Source organism: Hoplias malabaricus, chromosome 1, assembly GCF_029633855.1.
Source record: "Hoplias malabaricus isolate fHopMal1 chromosome 1, fHopMal1.hap1, whole genome shotgun sequence".
Classification (NCBI taxonomy): Eukaryota; Metazoa; Chordata; class Actinopteri; order Characiformes; family Erythrinidae; genus Hoplias; species Hoplias malabaricus.
Window position 1 is genome coordinate 77,070,869 of NC_089800.1, and position 23,068 is coordinate 77,093,936.

The following is a 23,068-nucleotide window of genomic DNA, read 5'->3' on the forward strand; positions in this document are numbered from 1 at the left end:
TAGTATCAACAATATATTAATTAGAAATGTCAAAAAGTAACCACGTAAAATACACATAACCTAGAAACAAGTAGAAATGGGTCTAATGGGGGGGGGGGGGGGGTTATATTCAGTCTGTGATTTGTGCATTTTTACTTAATTGGAAACCCTTGATTTAAAAATAATCTTTTAATAATACTTAAAACATTGTTTATATACTGTACAAGAGCCATTATTCGTGGCTTTTCAGAATGACCACATGTATCCATTGACAAGATGAGGGTTATTAGTGTTGAATTGAAATATCTCACAGGCCTTCTGCTCAGTGATGTTCTTTCCTTTATGGGCTCTTTCTGAGCTGACTGCCTTACCTTCCAGCTTCACAATGATTTTCCAGATGCAAAATATACCCAGAATAACATGTTGGAAAATCTCAGATTGTCACCATCTGTTTTTCTATTGTCCTTTTAAAACAGTTGCCACCATAGAGAACTGTGCACAATGACTGCTGTGCTATCCATGGGAGAATTAATTCAAACATGTTCAGTGACCCATTATATAAATTTTTTTTTCTAATATCTAGGAAAAATATGTTCCATATTGAAAACCTGTGCAAGGTTCAGACATCCCAGGTACTAGTACATATGTTCAGTTTATTAGCAAAAATAATGAATACATTTTAAATAATTTTATTTTCTAAATTTTACACATTGTGAAATTTCAATCACTCGTTTATCTTCTGTAACCATCTTGATTAAGGTTCAGTGGGTCTGAATCTTAGCCACAGAGTCTGATATCTTTAGTGCATTTAATCTGGCCACATGGTCAGGATTCTACCCATTGCATTATAATTGGCTAACTGTACTTCTGCATATATGTACCTTCATACCTCAATTTGTACTGGTCTCACACTGGAGCCTCTGTGGCTGAAATGTCCTCCTCTTGTATGTCATACTAAAAGAGCTGGAGTCTGGTCTTTTGACATGAGTTAAATTTCTTTTTCTTGCAAAAGTATAGGGTTCTTTTCTGTTTTATGTGACGTAAAGCACCAGATTCTCCTCAGAAAGTGGCAGTGTGGGACTAGTCCAGAGCCTGTTTGAATCATTGGGCACAAAGCCGGAACACACCCTGGACTGGGAAGGTGGAAACCCACAAAGACACAGAGAGTATACACCAACCTTCCGAGACCTTGAGAAACTAGAGATTTGTGATAGTGCACTATTATTTGTAGAAAGCTGCAAATTTGTTGGTTGTCCTGTATAAGATGTTAATTAATTTCCAATTAACTTTCCGTTCATTTCTTTAAACATAGTCCTTGTACACTGCAACAACAAAGTGCTCAAAAGCCGAATCACAGCACTCTGTGACCTGTTTCCAGCAGTATACTCTCTAAAAGAAGTTTTATGCTGTCATCTATGTAGGGCTGGTACAACCAGGAAGAGAGGTAGACCATGGAGAGATCAGTGTTCGTAGTGTGGGCTAGTTCCTGGAGAATGCTTTGCTTGAGGGCCAGCTCCTGCTTGTAGGCCTCGTAAAGCCTGGAAGATGCTTCAGCTGCAGTAGACAAAAAAAGTCAAAGTAAATGTATATTTGTAGGATGTGGTGTTATAGCAGAATACAATATATTTCATGTTCATAACCCCTATAATGAATGGTTACAATGTGTAGCAGGGGATCCATCCAATAGTTTAAGAGGCACTGGAGTTTAGTTTGTAATCGAATAATACTGCAATATTGCTATCTGACCTTAGTAATGTTCTCATGGTTGAATTCAAACCCAATTAATATAGTCAACTAGCCCAGGGGTTTCAAACATGGGTCTCGTTATAGTCTTTAATGGGGTTTGGGAGGGTCTCTCCCTCTCTCGTTGTTCAGTGCTCTAAAGTCTGTGTGTTGGTACCACAAAGTGGGATAAATTACTTATTGATACCTGTCATTTCTTTTGACATTCAAGGCTAAGCCTAAATCTTTGTCTATATAGTGTATGTGCTACCCTATATCAAGCAGACGTTCTCAAAGATTGCGACATTATTATTGTTGACACATGAATGTACTTAAATGTCAGTAAGAACTTTAATATTTTACCAGAATGTAATATGACAAAAGATAAGTGGAAATAGAGATGCTACTCTAAAAACGATTGAACCATTCAGTTTCTTACCAAATTGTTGTGTTGACCAAGTCTGAAACAGTGGTGCTGGTCTCCCATTTGCGCCATACTGAAACAATTCCAGTTCACATATTCCCTTCTCAGCAGAGACCATCTTCTCCATTTTTGACAGAATATGAGCCTTTGGAGGCAAAATGTTTGAATATTCGCATTTGAATTTTATAGGGTTTTTAGTGTTTTAACTTTTATTAATTAAAACCAATAGATTTTTCTGTTAGAACAGTTACACTACATGTTTAAATTTCTGTATACACCCCTTAGAATTGGTGAATTCAGCTACCTTGAAGCACGTACATTATGGACAGAAATATTTTAATTTTACAGGAACAGCTTGAGACAAGCATGTTAAACAGGCTGCTCTAAGCCAATAAGTGGAGGGTTATAAAGCCTCCGAGCAGTGGGCTGTAGAGTAATTGTTCTCTGAAGTGACAGGGCACCATTCAGTACATTTGGCATGAGTCAGAGTGGTTTTTGTGACCCTAGAAATAATTATCCAATACCAGTATCTAACCCCACCAATGCTCCTGTGGCTGGATGCCATCACATCCACACACAAATGTCCCAACATTCAGTGTAAATCCCCCACTGAAGGGTAGATAGAGGCTGTTACTGTAGCAAAATTGGACAAATACTGATTTTCTAAAACCCTTGGCCATATAGAGTACCATGATATTCCTGTTACAATTTACATATTACCATGTAATTCGTACCATTTTGTCTACAATGTTCTGCAGGTTGATGCATTCAGTCTCTAGCTCTGGATTGCTCTGATGCGCTCCTCTCTCTGAAGGAGCTATGGATGAACTTCCCACTTCCATCACAACATCAGGCTCCTTCAGAGACCTGTTACATACAACAATAAAATGGGTAAAGTGACAAAACGTTAGTCATTATGAATACCATGTAAATATAGAAAGTTTAACCTTACTTTTCACTTATTCTGTAGTTGACGATCTTGGTTGCGCTGGTCGACCCCTCGTCAGTCAGCCGGTCCCACCTCAGGATGAGGTTGTGCCAGTCTGCAGCATTGTCTTTCAGTTTTCTGGCACTTCCAGTCAGATTGCCTTTTCTTCCAGGTGTTGTGGCCTCACACGATTTCTCTAATTACACAATATTTACAAAATAAAGGGAACTGTAATTGGCAGGGCAAACTTAAAACTATGCTGACGGTATGTGACATTTTTCAGATATATAATACATACAGATGAGCCATAATATTAAAGCCTCCTCCTCGTTCATACACTCAATTTAAATTTTTGAGCTGCACTGACCAAATTGTTCAGCACACCATGTTAACCCACAATCTCCGTCCTTCACTGGCCTGGACCATCACATTGCATTTTTATGTGGGTTGTAGATGTGTTGGTGGTGTGTTAGTGTGTGTTGCACTGGTACGAGTCGATCAAACAAATTTGTGTCACTGCTGAACTGAGCACAGTCCAAAAAACAAACTTATCCAGCCAACAGCATCCTGTGATCACTGATAAAGGAGTAGAGAATGTCTAACAAGCTGCAGCAACAAATGAGCTACTGCCACTGACTTTACATGTACAAGGTGGGCTCGTTAGACGGGTGTTTATTATAGAGTGACCACTGAGTGCACGGTGTTTAAAAACTCCAGCAGCACTGCTGTGTCTGATCCACTCGTAATAACACAATACACACCTAACGCCACACGAAAACCTGTTAATTGAAGAACAGAGAAACAGGAGTCTGACAATGTAGAAAAAAAGGGTAAATTACATGGAAAATGGAGCTGATAAAATGGACAATTAGTGTCAAAACAAGACAATTTTAATGATGAATTTTGCCATTAGTCAGAAAAAAACAAAGTTCTCAGAATAAGTGAAAAATCACCAAAGACTCCAGGTTTTTTGAAACCTAAGTCATAACTGACTGGTTCTGGACGACATTTTAATTAAAAAAAATTACATTTCCGTTAACAAATTCACTTACACAGACATAAAATGTGCTCTAACTCAAAAGTAAGTTTACACTCCAGAGCACCCAGTTAGCCGTATTTAATATTAACAAAATCTTACCGTCCATTTGTTCTCTGTTATTACGAAATTAATTTGATCAAGTTAAAGAAAGCGACGTCTTCGATATGTTGTCGCTACCTGCGCTCCATGTTTCCTTTCTTCTTCCTTTGCCCCAGCGCATTTAACTCAGTACTGCCACCTACAGCAGAGACATGCATTCACAACTCCTCCGGTCATGGATTAAACACGTCTTTGTTGATAAACGAAAAATACAATCCCATAATTCTTTACAAGTGGTTTAGATATTAATCTACGAATATGGAAATAATCCCCACCCCCGACTCCACACACACACGAGTTTCGAAGGCCCTGTCCTATTGGGTTTCTTAAGTTAACATCAGAATCCCTAGCTGTCTGCATTAGTGCACTTTTGAAGCAGAAATGCTTAGTAATGGCACAGACCACTTGCTACACTCATTGTATGTCTTCTAGCATATAATCTTATGTGTAATTAGGCTAATGTACTGTTTTGACTTTTTGTTTTTTCTCCAAAGTCCCTCAATAAGAAATGAGAGGTATCACCGTATATATATATTTTTTACTGCTGCTAATTCTAACACTAGTTGAATGTGGGCTTACAGATGAACAGAGAGAGCGAGAGGCACCTTTCTAAGAATTGTAATTAAGTTTATCAAGTGGTTTTTGAGGCGGCGCCGAGGCGAAGCTGGTAGTGTCGCTGTCACACAGCTGCAGGGTCCTGGGTTTGTAGGTTTCCTCCGGCTGCTGTTTTCCTCCCATGATCCAAAAACACACATTAGCAGGTGGATTGAGAACTTAAAAAAAAGTGTCCCTAGATGTGTGTCGCCCTGTGCAGGTTGCAGCCCCCTCCAGTCTGTGTTCCCACCCTTCACCCAGTGATTCCAGGTAGGCTCTGGACCCACCAAACAATAAGTGAATGAAGTGCTTTTTGTCATGCAGTTTATAACAGGTTTTTCCTGTCCTTTACATAAAAGACGGATCCCAACACAAATCAATTTACGACTCAGATTGGAAGTGCTTTTGTTCTTTTATTGTAAACATGTTTGCACAACAAAGACAGCAGACATAATACTCCAGCCTTATGAGCACAGGTGTTGGTGATACAGTTCAGTGTGTATTCCTATGTGGCAAACCAAAGTATTGTAAAAGTATGTATGCAGTAGGTCAGTTGGTATGTGTTGGATGCTGACTGCTGCTGTGTGATTGTGGCTGATTGCTGTTGCTTGTCGTAAAGCCGTCCTCTGCTGATTGTGTGAGGTGGTACATTTTGTGTAGGCGCTCAGCCAGTTTCTCAGCTTCCTCAACTGCCTCACAGCTCTTCTGCCAGCTTTGTGGAATGGCCTCGATGCCATAGTGAGCCCCAGCAATGGCACCTGCCATGCAGGCGATGGTGTCAGTGTCTCCTCCAAGGGCTAAGCTGTAGGCTATTGTCCTTTCAAGGCCACCGTACCGCTCTGGCAGGCCCTCCTGTGGCTCCAGACAATGCAGCACGCAAAAGATGGCAGTGGGGACAGACTGCAGGGCCGCAATGCCATTTCCTAAACACAGAAGGTTTTTTACCAATACTCAATTTATATGCAGTATACAAATATTTATGCATACAAATATATGAACCAATATCCAAGTCCAAATATAATGTTTATAATGTATATCAACATGAATGCTCAAACTCCTCGTGCTCCCTAGAAGAATATTACCCAGCACACAAAACCCTTCTCCATATTATTCCCACTTGTCAAGGCCCAAAACTTCACTTTCCGTCCATTAAATAACAGACTTTGACATGGACTGTTGTTAAAAGAACAATATGTAATATTTCTACATTCAAATTACAGCTTCAAAATCATTGTGATGCTTCATTGACCCTTTAATGGAGAAGATGAAGCCTCTGTCGTTGCTACTCTGGGCTAAACACTGCAGAAACTGCACTAACGTTTAACTGTAACTTTTGGCAGAGGTTAGGAAACCACACCCCTCCCTCCCCATTGATTTCAGCTGTAAAAATGAATTACACTAAGGGGATCAAGATATCTAAGATACCTAGTGTTCTTCTAAGAGACAATCACCATTATATGGTCCATATGTGTAAATTATACAGTTAAACTTTTCCAACAATTTATTAAGACGTTGTAATTATATAGAAACAGGCTGTATAAATATTAAAGTTGTCATTACCATTATTATTATTATTATTAGCGCTTGTAAAAAGAACATATGCCTTCAGGCAGGACACAACCAACAGATGAACACAAGCAAACAACAGCACTAACCGAGTTCCAATATGACCTCTTCAATGCTCACACTGCTCCGCTGCATAAGTTCTTTGATTCTGTGTAAACGTGTGCAGTACGGAAACTCTGACAAATTAAGCCTGCAAAATAAAGCAGTGAGTGCATTCTTTTAATGAAACCACCTTGAATTTCAGCACCAGCCTCACATCAAAATTACAATTAGAATTTTCTATTAAAAAGGGGAAACATTAATGGGGTAACGATAACTCACGCTTTGGCATCGCGCTGGGCCGTCTCATCTTTCTCTACTTCCTCCATCTCCGAGATGAGTTTGTTGATGAACTCGTGTGGTAAGGCCAGGGTTCCTTGCAGAGAAAAGTGGACAGCAAGGGCCTGCAGCACTGCTCCGTTGTAGCCCAGAGAACAGGAATGGGTGATCATTGCTCCCAACTTTGTGTACTGCAAGTGACACAAGTGAGAGAGGAAAACAAGTTACTTTATGATGGAATTACCTTCATATTTTAGTATAACTGTCTGATAAGCTGAGCTAAATCCTAACCTCAAATGAATTCTGCATTATTTTTTCCCTAGAAACCATAGAACAAACCTAAACCATAGTTTACCAAACTGTTTTATAACATATTTTCCTAACACTGTTAAGGTTAGAGTAAACCGCTTATCCAATTCAGGGTCACGGTGGGTCCAGAGCCTACCTGGAATCATTGGGCACAAGGCGGGAATACACTCTGGAGGGGGCGCCAGTCCTTCACAGGGCAACACATTCACTCACACATATGGTCACTTTTGTGTCGCCAATCCACCTACCAATGTGTGTTTTTGGACTGTGGGAGGAAACCGGGGCACCCGGAGAAAACCCACGCCAACTCCTCAATGACAGTCACCCGGAGCGGGAATCAAACCCTCAACCTGTGTCTGCGACACTACCTGCTGCACCACCGTACCGTGCCGCCCCTCTCATTCCTATATATACAATGTATGCGTGTATAAAAATTTTTTTTTTTTTAATATTTACACTTATATATGTGTATAAAAGTGTGTGTATATATATATATATATATATATATATATATATATATATATATATATATATATGGTGTATATATGTGTATGTGTGTGTGTGTGTGTGTGTGTATACAAATATCTGTATACAATTTATGATTTCTTAAGATTTTACATACTGGGTCTGTCCCAAGACGTGAGCTGTCTATTCTATGTAGAGAATATTATATGTCACAGTGTGGGCTCCTGACACGTAGCCGTAAATATGTGCCTATAATGATACCTTAATCTGGCTGAATTCTGAGGCAGCATCTAACCGTTCCTCACCTGCGAAGGCAATCCCATGATGCACCAGTCACGTGCAGTGGGTGGGAAAAAGCTGTGATGTAATCGCTCTCTAACTAGAGCATCTCAATCTGCCTCATGAGGATAGATGTCCATTAGAATGTTGCCTTAAACAGGTGTTTACGTAGTCAGTGCCTACTTAGGGAGCTCACTAGGTTTTGGAACAGACCTAAAATTGCTAATCTTAAAACAGAGATTGCTCTGAACAGCTCCATATTATTTTTTTAAGAATCACAAATCTCTGTACACAGCTTTGTACATGTCTTTTCCATCACTTTCCCAGAGAAGGTTTGCTAACCTGGCGAACGTCAGCAGTATTTCTGAAGGCAAGGGCAAAAGGTGCAGCTCTCATTGCTCCACCGTTCCCGAACGACCCGCGTCCACCAAACTGAGCCCGTGCTGGCTGAAATACATCACTGAGCTGAGGAGACGCCAACTTCTGCAGCACTTGGATGACCCCTGATCCATAGCCACGGCCAGGGGAAAGGCTGTACTCCTTTGCAAATCTGAAATTAGATTGAAGCAACTTCACAACAACAAAACAGCACAGTTCTAACAAACAATATTTCAGAAAGTACCTGCGGGCCATGTCTTGCTCATCAAACCCAGCTCTGGTCAGAAGAGAATGGGCCACGCAGTGCATCATGGCTGTGTCATCACTGTACTGTAGAATACCTGAGGAACAAAGTTAGTCGTTAATCAAATACATTAGGGATCAAGAAGAAAACTGTAAACTCTAAGTTCTTTACAAATAAAAGAACAGTAAATACTCTGGACTGATCTGCAATGGTTTGTTCAAAATTGTTCACAGTGGTGGTGATAGGAACAAGACCTCTGAAGCCTTTAGTGCCTCTATATACCTCATTACATAGTGTTATTGTATTAAATGTTTATAAATACTGAAGACCCCTCAGGTGAAATTACCTAGTGCAATTTAACTACTGGGAAGGACCAATGCATGTTAAATAACTGAATGAATAAACTGATGAGGTATTTTTAACCCTTTAATAAAATGGGGTAACTCATTGTTAAGTAATGTGACTTATACTTCCACTTACTTTATTCAACACGACAGAGTTTACAGCGTCCAGCGAAACCAGTATTACTTCTATAAGGCCTCGACACTGCAGTGTAAACCGTGTGTATACAGATCATTTTAAAGTACGTGTCTTGAGCAAGGTTTTGTTGCAGTATTTATCTTTGACGGTTACCCCCTGCTCACCATCTCCTCTAGTGTCGTCCTCCAGGCCGGTGAGGTGCTGAAGGACTCGGTCCAGAGGGACGTCCTCCGCTCCCTCGAACTCTCCGCCGACACAGTCCCCGAGCACCGCGCCCACCAGAGCCCCGCGGAACCGCGACAGAGTCGGCGTGGAGCATAGCCGCGCCGCCGCGCTCATCTCTCCGCGGTCAAAACACCCACTATCACCGATTTCTCTCCGCAGAAAAAAAAAAATCAGACTCTAGCGGCCCTGCGGTGGGCTACACCGGAGACAAAAACCACGTAGAGCTCCGTGCATTTCTGACTCCCGTCCTCTCAGAGCCGTGTTGTCATTGTATGACCTGTTTACTTACCGCAAAACACCTAGTAGATGCGCCTCACACAAAAAAAAAAAAATCTATAATTTCTAAAATCTTTAGTTGTTTCAAGAATGTTTTCAAGAATGTTTGCCTGGTATTGTGTTCATGCTTAAAAACGCATCAGAAATTAATTAAGCACTCAATGCCATGGCTGAGCGTTTCCACTTTGAATCTGCTGTGTTCCAGAGTTTCAAATGAGCGGATTCAGACAGGCTGGGTTTGTTACATCACAAACCTAATGACTCAATCCAGTGTACTTGTGAGATGGTGATTTCATGTTGAGATGCTGCTGAGGTGGATGGAGAAAGAGGCAGGAACTAGATACATAATCATAGATTCATGAGTCCTGAATAAAGGCGAAAAGTGTAGATTTATCTGTTTTTAAATTATATCACTGTTCAATATTTCTGACTAACTCATTGGTTCTCGTGAGTTAGTTTTGACCAGAGGGTGACTTATAGGGTGCTTTAATTCATTGTTTAAGCTAAGGAAACCTACATTTAGATAAGTAAAATGTGTCATTTTTCCTTTTTTTTGGCAAAATATAATAAGTACTAGGGATGAAAAAAAAATGCATTCCAAAAATTTTAAATGCACTCCGATAATTTAAGCACTTAAATAGTCTTTTTAAAATCATTTTTTGTTTTGGTGACAAAATGATAAAATAAAAAATAAATAATAAATAAATAAATGTAAAAAAAAACATGCCGTGGTTATAACGTTATTTACGGTAATGTTAGAGTTCAACGGTGAAAATAGCCCGCGCCTCTGCGGAGACACACAATTATGCCAGAACCGACACGTCAAAGAATCATTCTATTGAACCAGTTTCTGTCTATAATTCTGTAAATCCGATTTAAAATATTTAAAAGAGCTTTTTGTATCATTTATTTAAAACATGTCACCCAGCCAGGGCAACTTTGTGGGGCCCACATGGGTTAAATTTGTAACCACTATAAAGACCTCCGTGTTAATAAATTTCCTTTAAAATTAATAATTTCACAAGAAACTACTTGGAAAAAGTTTCAGTTTTAACGATTTAATTGTGCAGGTATTTGGGAAACCGATGGGATTACCATTGTAACAGACTCTGGGATCCAAACATAAATAATCGAATCTGACGTATGATGGAATCGGTTCAGTGAACAGAATCATTTGGTTTCTGCTTCAGACAGCTTCAGAGAGGCGGGACATTCAAGATCTCTATGTACGGCAGGGCGGGAAGTTGCTGGAGAAGAGTTAACGCTTGAATCTGAACGGGGTTTATTCCGATATACTTTAACTCCGACATTTGAGGTCCAGTATTTAAATGAACATTTAGGTAAGTCTTTGAATTAAGTACCTAGGTTTAAGATTCTTTCAGGGTCTACGTTAGCTTTGTTGCCTTTTTGGGGTGTATCCCAAATTGCACTCTTCAACCGCTGTGGTGCACTATGTAGACAAGGTAATAACGGCTTCTGGGCCGAAATAGTGCGCACTTCAATCCATTTCAATGCAATTAATATTGATTTAAATACTGGAGACATTTCTTCAAACGCTTAATTAGTTTTTGGTTCTATTTGTTTGGCCTCTTGTAAACTACGTAGGGAATAGGGGGTCATTTGGGATTCAGCCCGTTATCGAATGTTAACAACGGTGTGGTTGAGGACTTGATACTGCTAGATTTATGACTATTTATTAACACCAACTCCAGTGAAAATTAAGTGTTTGTCGTTGTTAACATGTCCGCGTGGTGCTGTTTTTGCTAGAAGGCATATCTTGAGTGAAACAAGCAGTTAACGTCACTGCTGAGCATTTCCTTTTAAAACTGCAGTGATTCAAAGACATCTCAAACAGAGAGATCCAGACAGCCAGGGTTTTTCATACGTCATAAAAACAAAGAATCAGTCCACTTATACTGGATTAACTCTTGTCTTTTTTATCACCAGGTTCAAAGCACACATTAAGTTCAACTCTCTCCATAAATCATGTGGGACCCCAGTCCTTACTCTGTGACTCCAGCAGCAAGAGTCCTGGCGAGATGCGTTTCTTCTGGTATAATGTCCCAGGTGACTTCAGGCGACATTCTCACATTCTCAACACATTCTCAAGAGTTTAGCTTACAGATTAGAGAGACTGACACTTGTGTTCTGTTCATAGAACGAGTTAGATGCTCTACCACAAGAACCTGAGGTCTTTTCTTTTCGTCTGCTTGAAGCTGAGCAGTTGAACAGGGTCAGACATGAGATTGACCAGGTTGTACAACTTGTACACACTACAGTATCCCATTTCACTGCAGATGGAATACAGATCAGATTACATATATTATTTAAACTGTAGCAGACAAATTAATGACTGTATATTTGTTTTCCAAGTTGAGCCTGGACCTGGAGCTTCTAAGACTTGAGAAAAACAGCGCAGATATGACTCACAACCATTATCTCAGTAAGTATTTAACAGTGTTTAGGTGTAGTGGTGATGAATTTTCATCTAGTGAAGATTTTAATCTCTGAGGTCAAGGTTTAATTTGACTTTTGATATTTTAGATGTGCAAAATGTACAGAAATCATGTCCTTAGTGAATGAAATTACGCTGAATTATTAGAAACCTTCAGGGGTGTTTGTATATTCTTCTACTCAAAGGTCAGAGGTTTGCATCCGTACAGCAGTTTACATCCCACCTTCAGGACATTCTGAGAGAACAGACCAGTTTGAGGCAAAGGCTCATGAAACCTCTTTGTCAGCAAAACCTGCCAATACAGGCTGATCTTCACAGGTGAGAGTTTGACTTTGTGCCCACACAAGAAGGTCACCATGCTCCATGTTCTGGCTAGAGAGGAATAAACCACTGTAGTACTGAAACACAATTCACTAGTGTGGTGAGGTTTGTGACCCAGACAATAATCTAACACCAGTTCCTGACCTCACCAAGGCCTTTGCGACCGAAAGTTTTAACCTCCTGCCATTAGTAACATTAACTTTAGAAGAAAGGTTCAATGAATAGGTGTCCACAAATGTTTGTCGGAGAGTACAAGGCACAAAGATCCCAAAGTGAAATTGCACCTCGTCTGGCCTGAATGGGTTTTGAAATATGTCAGGTCATTTATATTTATTCAATGTTTTATTTTAGGTATGTGGTTGAGCTTATGGCAATGGTCTTGGAGTTCATTGAGAACTTGGAAATGAAAATAAAGTTGGTCCGTTCGATTCCAACCACTGATGAATCATTAAGTAATTTGGTAAGGACTGTATTACGTGTTAAATGCAGTTGTTTAATTTGTCATTGCAAGTTCTTTATGATTAATAAATTATAATAAAATAAAAGTGTAGTGTTAAAAAATAGTATGCAAACAAATACATTTTCCCTTTTCTTTTTCAATTAGAACAATGCAATAACGCAGCTCCTGGCTCAGGTCACAGAGGTCGAGAGTCTGTCCAAGCAGCTGCTTCAGCATCAGGACCAGTCAAAGGATGATAGCAAAGACATGTCCAGCTGAGGGAGTAGTACACTTCAGGGGCTATCCATCAAAACACAAAAAGCACCACAAAACGTTCACATGACAAAGTGACGCTGACTGGTTTTGAAACTGAAACAAAAATGTTTTATTAATAGTTAATGACAATTGCTCATGTGGCCTTTTTCATCCTAAGTGTTGCTTTATTCCCAATCATGAAACTGAATAAGTGCAGGATGATTCCTTGTGTTTCTTTCAGGTGGTCGGCAGGGAAGAAACCCATATAAACAACCGATTCAGTTAAATATTGTGTGAAACCTTAGTGAAAAGAAAAACCTTTATATTATGTAAAGTCTCCTGTAAATATTTCAGTATGAGTGTATATTTTTTTCTTTTATTAAGAATCTTGTCCTTGAGACCTAGTAACGTCATAATACCATCAGTGTGTGTCTGTGTAAAACCATTTGTTGATGGTGTAAATAAAAATAAGTTAAGCGATTTGGTCTGTACACATGAGAACGGTTAAACACAAAGGACTAGGCTTCTACACCTTTCAGATTAGTTGTGACTAAAGTTTCTGGCTGGCTCTTCTGTGCCAGCAACTTTCTCTGATGCAGATGCTGTTGCTCCAGCTCTTCCAGTAGCAGCACTTTCCCTGTGATGATGTTCTTTGAGCAGAGCTTCTGCACCTACGTGTCACAAGTACAAGAGAAACATACACTGACCCCAAGCAATTAATAAAGCATAAGAGAGAATGCTACCTGTATGTGTTACATCAAAATACATTTACAATTAAAAGAATTTCAACCCGTCCCCTCAGTGCAAAATAGGTTTATGAGCAACATTTACAAACCTTCAGCTATTTGCAGTGAACCAGTAAAACAAGAAGATTTGAATGGCTCTACACACTAACATAAGTGGTTACCAAACTAAGAACATTAACATACATTTACCTGGTCTGCTATTCTCTGAACCACTCGTTTATCTCCATCCAGACTGTAGCCATAGCTTTTTATCAGTCCTTCAATGTGCCTTGGTAGAAAGAAATATAATACTTATGTAAATATATCAAGGCCCTGTTAATTGTGTGTGCTTTTGTTTTATATATGAAACGCACACACATATATATATATGAGAGAGAGAGAGAGAGATTATGACATCTGACATTTGTAGTATTCCATATTTATATCTGGCAGGGTATAGCTCTATATTTGTTCCATTTTTGGTATATTTCATTGATGACTAAAGTGCGTGAGAATGACTAAACAAGCAAATTGCCGTTTAATTCGTTGTGTTTTAAAAATGTAATATAAAAATATGGTTCTCATAAATTGTGAGCTAATATAATTCCTTAGTTTAACTTCACAAAATGTTTTTCAAAGGTGGATGAAAACCTTACATGTACTAACATGAGGCAGCCCATCGTCTTTAATCTTTTTCATTTGAAATGCAGCATGTCTAATAGTGCATCCGGAAAAATAAATTAAACAAATGAGATTTTTGTGGAACGCCTTAGTAGCATGTCGCCTTAAGGTATTACTTATAAAACTTAGTGTAAGAAACTCTACTATATTCTAAAAGTGCTATTTGTATGATTTTCAGATCAGACCTGTGAACCTGAGGATTGGGTTCCAGAATAAAACGCTCTTGCAGGAGATTCTGTAGCTCAGGACCATTTACACCCAGTGTCTTCAGGGCGTCACAGGCAGCAATGCGTACACTGGGCTCTTCTTCATAGTGTAGTGCCCATAGCAAAAGCTCCTCAAGCACAGGGGTCAAGCAACCGATTTCCCCCAAAGCTGTAAAAAAACACATAAAATGACAACATACATAATCAAAAACTACTAAAGTAGCAAACAGCTAACGTTAATAGGTTACAATGAGCATTATCATATTTGCTATAATCTCATGGGTCACTAGAAATTTTAATTCATTAATTAAGGCCTTGCTTGTTGAATCAAACTCACCAGAGATTGCTGCCACCTTCACATCACAGGATGGGTCATTCTGCATTAAATGAATGAGATGATCCATGATCTGAAATAAAGAAACAACCCCCAACTTCCATATTCCTATTTTGTCACATTTACACTATTGTCTGTTACACAAGTTTTATTGTAATGTTTTAATTTTGCTTTATTTCTGTGTTTTAAAACTAGATGAGGTTGTAAAATTAGTTCTTACCATCTCATCTTTCATCCTGAGAGAGGCAGCAGAGAGACAGGCCTGTTTGCGCACAGCCGTAAAGTCATTGTTCAAACAGCGCAAGAAAGCAGGCAGCAGCTTGGGTGTCATTATTTTCAGATGACCAATTAGAACCAGTGCCTCTACTTGCCAATAAGTTGGACCCTCATTCAGTTTGACCCTGTAAACAAATAACAAAGAAGTTATTCTTTAAACCAAATTGAAGCCCTTGGTCTACAGACAAGCATGTTCTTAACTGGCCAGTGGAGTCAGGTACATTAGGTCATCGTGTATGTAGCTGCCCTTGTGCAGTCTGCCAAGAGTCTGTGCTGCTGCCTGACGCACTGAAGCGCTCCAGTCGTTCCACATCAAGTAGATCAGCTTGTTTGTGAGATCCTGAATGAAAAAGTCCCATTATTAAACTCCTTTTTGAGCTCTTATATATTATTAAAATGATGCCATATGACCTGATTCAGCTCTTATTAGAATACCAAGGAATGGAATATCCATCAAGGAACTAGATCGTAACTTAGGCTTATTCACATTTAACCAAATTCTCCACAGTGGGGTGTTATTCCATCTTATCAGTGCCACATTTTTTACAGCACAAGTGAACTCTATAGAATATTTATTATGTGCATGAAAATAGTGTGAGATAGAGGGTACCTTATTTACTGAACATTTCAGTCGTGAGATGGTGTGGCAGGCAAAGACTCGAGTTCTCCAGTTAGCACTGTTCAATTCCTCGGCCAGCCGCGAGCGCACAAGAGTCTAAGAAGGTAGTTTGATTGGAAATACAAGTAGTATGTAGGAAGTAACTCTGATATTCAGGAGTCAAGCAAGAAATGCGAGAATAAATTGTTATTAATACTTCACATCTGGGTAAAACTGAGAGAGGGGAAACTTAAGGGATATGATAGGAAGCACTCATTCACATGTGAAATAAAACCCCAGAAAAAGACCACATGCACTTACATTTTTGCTGCTAATCTTAATCAGTAGAGTGGCAGCTTGATCTTGGTCTGCTGATGTTTTGCTGAGAAAGTACTGGGAAATTAGTCTCTCTATAACAGCCTGAGTGGCCTCACCTTCTATCGCCAGGCACTGTGCTGCAACCCAGCTGTCTGCTCCTAACCCTGAAGAATCTGTATTCATAAACAGAACAGACTATTAGGGAGAGTGATGTGCAGATAATCACAGAGGGGGAGACATTTTTCTCCCTGTTCATTCCGGTTGAATATATAAATGGATATAAATTGTCACTTTAAATAATAAAAAAATTCCTGCCCTTTAAAAAATGCCAATTTATTTATTAATGACAGTGACAATATGTAATTATGAACTAATTAGCCTCAACTATAATTTGATCGGTGCCCAGGTGCCCTTACTTGCATGCTCACCCTTGTCCACACTCACCTTGCTGTACTGCGGTTCTCAGTATGCCCTGTGCACAGGAACTGGGTGAACCCATGGAATACTGGCACACAGCAGCAGCGATCTGAACTCTCTTCACTGGGTCACTGAGAGCCGAGAGGAGAAGGGGCTGCAGTTCTGGAGGCACCGGTTCCACTTCCCACCCGTGAACATGCTGAGCTAATCAAAGGACATATGTACTTAGGCAGGATTTTGGCAATAACAGTTCACAGAATATGTGCAAATGAGATTTGCAAACCGTTGTTATATCAGTTAGAGCTTGAAATAGATTTGCTCACAGAAAATTAATTTTTCAAATGAGCCTTCAAATGGGGCTTCTATAATCATTAAATTTAAAAAGTCCTCTTCAATTCCCTACTGTGTGTGGCATGGCGGCGCAGCAGGTAGTGTAGCAGTCACCAAGCTCATGGGTTCAAGTCCCATTTTGGGTGATTGTCTGTGAGGAGTTTGGTGTGTTCTTCCCCTCTGGGTGCTCCGGTTTCCTCCCACAGTCCAAAAACACAAGTTGGTAGGTGAATTGGTGACTCAAAATTGTCCATAGGTGTTTCTGTGTGTGAGTGTGTGTAGCCCGCTCCAGGGTGTGTTCCTGCCTTGTGCCCAATGATTCTGGGTAGCCCCCCATACTACACAACACAGTGCTTGCAGCACACAAATGTGCCTTATTCATTTGCCTTGCTGTGTGCCCCCCTACAATAGTTCCAGGTCCCTACCCCCTACTTTGGGAACCACTGGTTTATACTGTAGTTTATACTGTAGTACAAAATGCAACTGTATTTTTCCTAGTTAAAAACTGCTGACAGAGGAGCCCCAGTGTGTGCATGTTATGTATCTACTTCTGTAATTCTACAGAACTTTCCAAATGTTAACTCCTTTATCTATATTTATGCTTGAGTGCAGATTTCTGAACTTAACAGACAGACTAACCTGATTCAGCTGGATCCAGCTCTTCTTGAGGTCTGTTAACAGCTCCCGAAGCACAAGTAGCAATAGCTGCCAGACGCACATTGTCATGCAGGTCAGTTAGATCCTTCTTCAAGCCCTCAACAGTCACACTCTGCCAGGAAATCTCTAGAGGAAAGGTGCTATGTAAATTTATATATAAAAATTTACGGTTAAAATAATGCTTTAAGTTCCTGAACCTACTGATATTCCATGCATTCCTCCACTGTTCAACAGCATAGCGGAGGGAAGAGAGTTTCGTCGACATGGGTTTGAGTTGAACTTGCTCTTTAGGCAGCTCTGTTTCTTGTCCTCTGTAGTCAGGAGGCCTGAATTTTAGCTCTCTAGCATAATCAGTTTTGGTGGGCAGAGCCATCCATCTCCGCAACCCTTTCTCCACCCTACCCATTCCTCCTAAAAAATAATGAAAGAGAGAAGGTAAATAGTTGTCTGAGCTGTGCTTCTTTGTGTTCTTAATGGTCTGGATTTTATTATAAACAGCTAGCAAGCTTTAAAAGAGTAATCAGAGTGAATCAGATTATGCTCCATCCAGCAGGTGTCCCACATGGGAGTGTCTATGTTTAAAATATTCATTCATTATCTGTAAGCGCTTATCCAGTTCAGGGTCGCTGTGGGTCCAGAGCCTACCTGGAATCATTGGGTGCAAGGCAGGAATACACCCTGGAGGAGGCGCCAGACCTTCACAGGGCAACACACACTCATACATTCACTCACACACACACTACCAACGTGTGTTTTTGGACTGTGGGAGGAAACCCATGCGCACACAGGGAGAACACACCAAACTCCTCACAGACACCCGGAGCGGGAATCAAACCCACAACCTCCAGGTCCCTGGAGCTGTGTGACTGCGACACTATCTGCTGCACCACCATGCCGCCATGTTTACAATATGTTTATTAGAAAATCTAAGACACACGAAGGCGTCAGGGTGTCAAAGTAATGGCTGTTTCATGTTGTAAAGAATCATTGGAGAGTGACTGGTTGGTCTTTCAACTCTAAGAAAGTATGTATAACTCAAACCTTCAGCCACGCCGAGCATCCCAGCAGCTGGAGAATGTGTCCACATCTTTGGGTCATGTGGAAATAACTCCTGTAGGTTCTTTTGGTATTCTGAGTTACTGTCCATGATGATGTGCTCATGATTCCTCCTGTCTTGCTGATGTACTTGTTTGGCCGTTCCTAAAAATCACATGGAGTTTTACTACAATACCATAGAACCAAAGTGCAATGCTGATACAAAACTAACTCTGAAATATGTATTTTCATAGGGCATAATTTTACTTTACAGCAATATATATACTGCTGTCATGAATATATTTTATGAAAGATATACAGGCTTTAGTTTCAGAACATTTCTCAAACTGAAACACACCTCTGCAGGGTCTATATGAGCAGCCCAGCTGGGTATTTAGTGAGTTTTATACGGGTCCATTATAGGTTAGGGCCCATAGATGGGTCCAGGATAGGTTAAATATAGGGCTCATCTGTGCTGTACATAACCCACAATGGGACCCTTATAGAGAAAGCTACTGGCCTGCCCACATTTATTCAGTATAGACAGCCAAGTTATGCCCCAGCAAGTAATGGGAGAGGGGGCCTATCTTTTAAGCTATGGCTGGGCTTAAACAGGGCCGCCATGTTGAATGTTGGTCCCAATATAAGCCCATGTACCAGAGCCTATGCCCCACATGTCCCACTTAAGTGTGCTGGCTAGGAGAGCTTTTTACTTACCTGAGTAGAGTTCATGTTCAAATTCATTCTCAGTGTGATAAATGTATTTTCCTGCTCGTGGGTTCAAGCTATCCTGCAGACGAGGTGGTCTTGGAATTTCCATATGTTTAACCTTCACATCTTTCGCAGTCTGATTTAAAACCCTTTGCTGGTCTGTGCATACAGACGAGACAGCAAAACCCTTTACCCTGTAAAGAAAATGTAGACACACAACACACATATACACACACAATGTAAACTGTTGGGTTAATACATAACAACACTGGACTGTTATCATTAATTTTTTTAGAAGATACAAATACACTGTATGGCCAAAGGTTTATGTGTATGCTAATCCTCACAGTAATGTAACAGTAACATCGGTTTTAAAGACTTTTATGTACCTGTAATAAACTGGTAATGGTGCCTCGGACTTGTTGCTCTGCAGCATTTTAGGTTCTGTGCTGGGTTTGGGTGCATCACAGAACCCACAGAAGTCTTCCTCACACATAGGCTCATCAGTTATTAAGTCTGTGGCAATCGATGACCCATAATGACCCTTTAGCAGTGAATGAAGGACTGCTTTATTATGGCATTGTTTGGGGATCTGCTGGCTGACTATCCACTGCGCAGTGGTCTTAGTCAGCTTTTTCAGCACAAACTCGTCCCATTGCTTTTCCTGGTCCACCATGAGGCACCTGTACACATCTGAAGCCCTTCTCAACTCTCTTCGTTTAAAGGAGTCTAGAATTTCACCTTGATGGCTGGGAATCGTAAATGACCCCTTGTCAGTCAGTGAGTTGTAACGTGTGGTTTGTAATGGTGGCAGGACTAGAGATGGAAGCTCCACCATGTCTCTGTCCTTTTTCTGTGCCTTAGAGATTGTGATGCCTGGTATTTTTTTTATTCCTGCTTTCTTTTTGTCTTTGGATCTGGTGCTTGCTGCCAAAGGCACGGATGCACGGAAGAGCCAGCTGAAGTCAGCTTTGCTGTATGAAAAGCCATCCGCCCCCATCTCCCACATGACCTCTTGAGAAAAGGACAGGCCCTCAGAGGCATTTTTGAGAAACTGTCTATAAAGCTGCTGTCCTCTGTGAGAGTGGAATTGCTTCATTCTGCCTTTCAACTGCTGCTGTAAATCCATGGGTGTAGCTTTGCTGGATATTCATTCTGTAGAGACCAGGCACATATAAACAGACGTTATTAGATAAGATTTAAACAAAGTCATCCAGAGTGGTTTGAGGTGAAATGTGCAATTCTATATAAACCTCCAGAGTCAGAGTTGTTCACAGTAGTGGTGATAGCAACCACATATTTAAAGAATTTGATGTCTATACAAACTGTGCCATATAATGTTAAAAGATTAAGAGGTTATTAAATTGTCTGGTGGCTGAGAACCTAGTACCCAGCAAAGCTAGTGTACACAGATCAGCTAAAACATGAAAAACTATACCTTGTTAATGCATTATTTGTCCATTTGATCAGCTCTGCTTAACATATACGGGCACTGTAATTCTACACTGTAGTTCATCTGTTGCTCTGCACTCAAGGCAGCACTGCTGTGTCCGCTCCACTTGTACGACACATTAATAGATCATCACTAGGGTCACTGCAGTGCTACGTGCTATAACAGATTTGTGATAGTCCTATGGGGATCTAGCCACAGAAGGAGGCACATAATAAAGGGCTCAAATAATATTCAGAGCAATAGAATGACAATAATTCAGAAACCAGGTCATTTGAATGTTCTTGTTGGTCTGTGCATATGCTGTTTTGAAACTGGTATTCTTCTCAAACAATGTGACCATGAGTGACCACATAACCCAGCTTCAGACCAGCATTAAGCAGCATAAACCAGCATGAATCTAATGGGGATTTTCAGCAGGAAAATAATTTAAATAATTCGCTGCATTAAAACCAAGCAGGACACTACACTCAGTTTAATAGTTGAACATGAATCTGTTAATTTGATACAAAACGCTGCTGAGCAGCTAAAATATTACAAAAGAACACAGAAGAGCTCACCTACTATTTCATTTCAAAGATTTAGTGATATGACAGTATCACAGTTTTCAGCTCGCCAACACAAGGCTCCGGACTACAACTGTTTGCGCGCATGCGTCACCATAGAAACCAACCTTAGCAGAGCTTCACTGAAATCTGAAAGCTAACATTAAAACAAGCACAAAAAGCGCGTTTCTACAAATTCGACGAAAATTGTTAATAAAAAAAATATAGAGAAGACAAAAGACATTTCACCACCTTCACAAAGTTTATTTCTAGGCGTTCTATGTAACAGTCAAGGCCATTTTAACAGCTCTAGTCTGATTTAAATAACGTTACAGGAGAATCACCTCAGAATGAACACTAATGGACCGCTACGGATTTAAAGGTGCACTAGGCGATTTCAGCAGAGTAGATTATTGTTAATTGTCCGTTATTGAGGTTGCCCACCACAGGTCCAGGGTCACACGTTCTAAAGCTTGACCACTAGTACCGCATTAGTCAAAATTCAAGACAACTTCCAGCGGCCAAGCAGGCAAACCACAACAAAGTGCAGATTTCCAATAAGGCTTAATTAGGCACAGAAACAATTGTGCTGAAGCCATTGCTGAATTATTATTTTTTAACCGTGTATTTCTTATTTTACATTTCAGAAATTTAAATTAAACCACCTAGTGCACATTTAATTCAAACAGAAACTTTATATCTCTTGTGTACTTTTTGGTTTACACAATACAGTGCTCCAGCTGGACACAAATGAAAACTTTAGAATATTTTTTTTAATTGATTGGAAATTAATATATATCACTGGGGATCTACACAGTGAGCCCTGGTCTAACATCACAAAATATTCTTTTTTTGATAGTTCTGTTAGACAAACAGACAGACAGACAGGCAGACAAGTGTGTTGTGTTCCCCAACATCTGACAGTTGGGGAAGTAAAGTTGTACTGCTCAGTTCTGCTTTCTTTAATACAATTTATGTCTCAAATGAAATGACAAAGCTTAAAAGACTGAGCTGTGATCAATCACAAAGCAGTACAAATGCTGTCAATTACAAAAATAATAAGTAAGCATAAAAAATAACTAGAAAATGAGAGTGAATATACTGAATGTACAGAAGTACATATCATTCTGTGTTTACTTAAAGACCCCCTCCAGGAAACATTAAGCGTTTAACCTTGTAAGCATATCTGTGTGGTATTGTTTGAGAACAAGTCATATATTCAAATATCATGGCCTAGCATAGCCAGGGCTAAGCAGAGCAAGTGGAGGTAAGCTGTGACAAATTTTAAAGATCTGCTGAATGAATGCAAAGTTATAATATTATACCCACGCCATATTTAAGGCATTGTAGGATTTATTTTCTTGGAAATAACTTCTAAATGTATAATTTTAATAAGCAGATAAGCAGGTTTGAATTAATGGCCGGAGGGGGACTCGAAGTACATTTAAATGCATCCAACTCTGTTGATATATTAAAATTATTTTCAATAAAAAACAAGCACCAAAAACATAACAAATATAATAATTAATAACTAACTTCAGGAAGAAGATGCAGTTATTTCAGCATGGGTGTGTCCATGACATAAATCACTGTTCCCTGAAAATTGTACTGTGACAGGATGCTACCAGATGCGCCATTCTTTGTGAAAAAGTGTTTTTTTAAAAATCCAAATACATTTTTAAAAATTATATGTATTTTTTGTTTTTCAGTGTAATATAATACATTCACAATTAGTTCGCTAGCTCAACTACTGACTGGTATTGAGGATAAAATACCAGCAAAATTAGAGTGTTCTTTTGATGCTTGCAGTTCACAGCAACCTGAGCAATTCTAGTTCTTTAAACAATCACAGTCATCTCTGCAAACACACTGCCATGCAGCTTTGGCTTCAGCACATTTTTCATTCTTGTATGACTGCACAAACACTGAAGAATAAGATATTCTTCAACACCATACATAAACATTTAAACCCTTAACATTCAGAAATATT

At 39.8% G+C, this 23,068-nt stretch overlaps 4 protein-coding genes across 7 annotated transcripts; 1 reads left to right on the forward strand and 3 right to left on the reverse strand.

Moving 5' to 3' along the window:
- Window positions 1–451: 451 nt before the first annotated feature.
- Window positions 452–4,414, reverse strand: cinp (cyclin dependent kinase 2 interacting protein). Its single transcript, XM_066673830.1, has 5 exons — window positions 4,192–4,414; window positions 3,078–3,249; window positions 2,860–2,992; window positions 2,141–2,270; window positions 452–1,533 (listed from the first exon to the last, which is right to left on the reverse strand). The coding sequence occupies exons 1-5, from the start codon at window positions 4,196–4,198 to the stop codon at window positions 1,331–1,333; spliced, it is 645 nt and encodes a 214-aa protein (XP_066529927.1). The 5' UTR covers window positions 4,199–4,414; the 3' UTR covers window positions 452–1,330.
- A 772-nt stretch (window positions 4,415–5,186) lies between these two features.
- adprs (ADP-ribosylserine hydrolase) lies at window positions 5,187–9,330 on the reverse strand. Of its 4 annotated transcripts, none has more exons than XM_066684038.1 (6): window positions 8,989–9,330; window positions 8,345–8,441; window positions 8,065–8,272; window positions 6,673–6,860; window positions 6,441–6,541; window positions 5,187–5,708 (listed from the first exon to the last, which is right to left on the reverse strand). In XM_066684038.1, the coding sequence occupies exons 1-6, from the start codon at window positions 9,161–9,163 to the stop codon at window positions 5,335–5,337; spliced, it is 1,143 nt and encodes a 380-aa protein (XP_066540135.1). In that variant the 5' UTR covers window positions 9,164–9,330; the 3' UTR covers window positions 5,187–5,334. The 4 variants fall into 4 exon arrangements, with proteins under 4 accessions (XP_066540135.1, XP_066540146.1, XP_066540128.1 ...); XM_066684049.1 differs by lacking the exon at window positions 8,989–9,330 and adding an exon at window positions 8,825–8,962; XM_066684031.1 differs by having other exon boundaries at window positions 8,065–8,441.
- A 1,161-nt stretch (window positions 9,331–10,491) lies between these two features.
- Window positions 10,492–13,527, forward strand: haus2 (HAUS augmin like complex subunit 2). The gene is made up of 7 exons (XM_066684060.1): window positions 10,492–10,665; window positions 11,273–11,392; window positions 11,484–11,579; window positions 11,699–11,768; window positions 11,966–12,098; window positions 12,453–12,561; window positions 12,706–13,527. The coding sequence occupies exons 2-7, from the start codon at window positions 11,312–11,314 to the stop codon at window positions 12,817–12,819; spliced, it is 603 nt and encodes a 200-aa protein (XP_066540157.1). The 5' UTR covers window positions 10,492–10,665; window positions 11,273–11,311; the 3' UTR covers window positions 12,820–13,527.
- Window positions 13,314–21,144, reverse strand: heatr4 (HEAT repeat containing 4). The gene is made up of 15 exons (XM_066654408.1): window positions 21,098–21,144; window positions 19,473–20,238; window positions 19,090–19,277; window positions 18,379–18,537; window positions 17,539–17,748; window positions 17,320–17,463; window positions 16,378–16,554; window positions 15,937–16,106; window positions 15,628–15,732; window positions 15,239–15,357; window positions 14,962–15,142; window positions 14,745–14,814; window positions 14,387–14,576; window positions 13,731–13,809; window positions 13,314–13,466 (listed from the first exon to the last, which is right to left on the reverse strand). Exons 2-15 carry the CDS (start codon window positions 20,210–20,212, stop codon window positions 13,314–13,316), a joined length of 2,685 nt encoding a protein of 894 aa, XP_066510505.1. The 5' UTR covers window positions 20,213–20,238; window positions 21,098–21,144.
- Window positions 21,145–23,068: the final 1,924 nt, after the last annotated feature.

What these genes read in the sequence shown, in the direction of transcription:
- heatr4 (XM_066654408.1), bottom strand. Translation starts at nt 20,212, where the DNA reads ATGGATTTACAGCAGCAGTTGAAAGGCAGAATGAAGCAATTCCACTCT. An exon ending in TGAACATGAACTCTACTCAG is followed by an intron (nt 18,538 to 19,089) that starts GTAAGTAAAAAG and finishes TGTGATTTTTAG; the next exon opens with GAACGGCCAAACAAGTACAT. An exon ending in GAGGAATGCATGGAATATCA is followed by an intron (nt 17,464 to 17,538) that starts GTAGGTTCAGGA and finishes CCTTTCCTCTAG; the next exon opens with AGATTTCCTGGCAGAGTGTG.
- adprs (XM_066684031.1), bottom strand. Translation starts at nt 9,163, where the DNA reads ATGAGCGCGGCGGCGCGGCTATGCTCCACGCCGACTCTGTCGCGGTTC. An exon ending in ATACTGCTGACGTTCGCCAG is followed by an intron (nt 6,861 to 8,064) that starts GTTAGCAAACCT and finishes TGTCACTTGCAG; the next exon opens with TACACAAAGTTGGGAGCAAT. An exon ending in GCCCAGCGCGATGCCAAAGC is followed by an intron (nt 6,542 to 6,672) that starts GTGAGTTATCGT and finishes TTTATTTTGCAG; the next exon opens with GCTTAATTTGTCAGAGTTTC.
- cinp (XM_066673830.1), bottom strand. An exon ending in AGAACATTGTAGACAAAATG is followed by an intron (nt 2,271 to 2,859) that starts GTACGAATTACA and finishes TTGCCTCCAAAG; the next exon opens with GCTCATATTCTGTCAAAAAT. An exon ending in TTGGTCAACACAACAATTTG is followed by an intron (nt 1,534 to 2,140) that starts GTAAGAAACTGA and finishes TGTCTACTGCAG; the next exon opens with CTGAAGCATCTTCCAGGCTT.
- haus2 (XM_066684060.1), top strand. Translation starts at nt 11,312, where the DNA reads ATGTGGGACCCCAGTCCTTACTCTGTGACTCCAGCAGCAAGAGTCCTG. An exon ending in TCAGACATGAGATTGACCAG is followed by an intron (nt 11,580 to 11,698) that starts GTTGTACAACTT and finishes TTGTTTTCCAAG; the next exon opens with TTGAGCCTGGACCTGGAGCT. An exon ending in GACTCACAACCATTATCTCA is followed by an intron (nt 11,769 to 11,965) that starts GTAAGTATTTAA and finishes TTCTACTCAAAG; the next exon opens with GTCAGAGGTTTGCATCCGTA.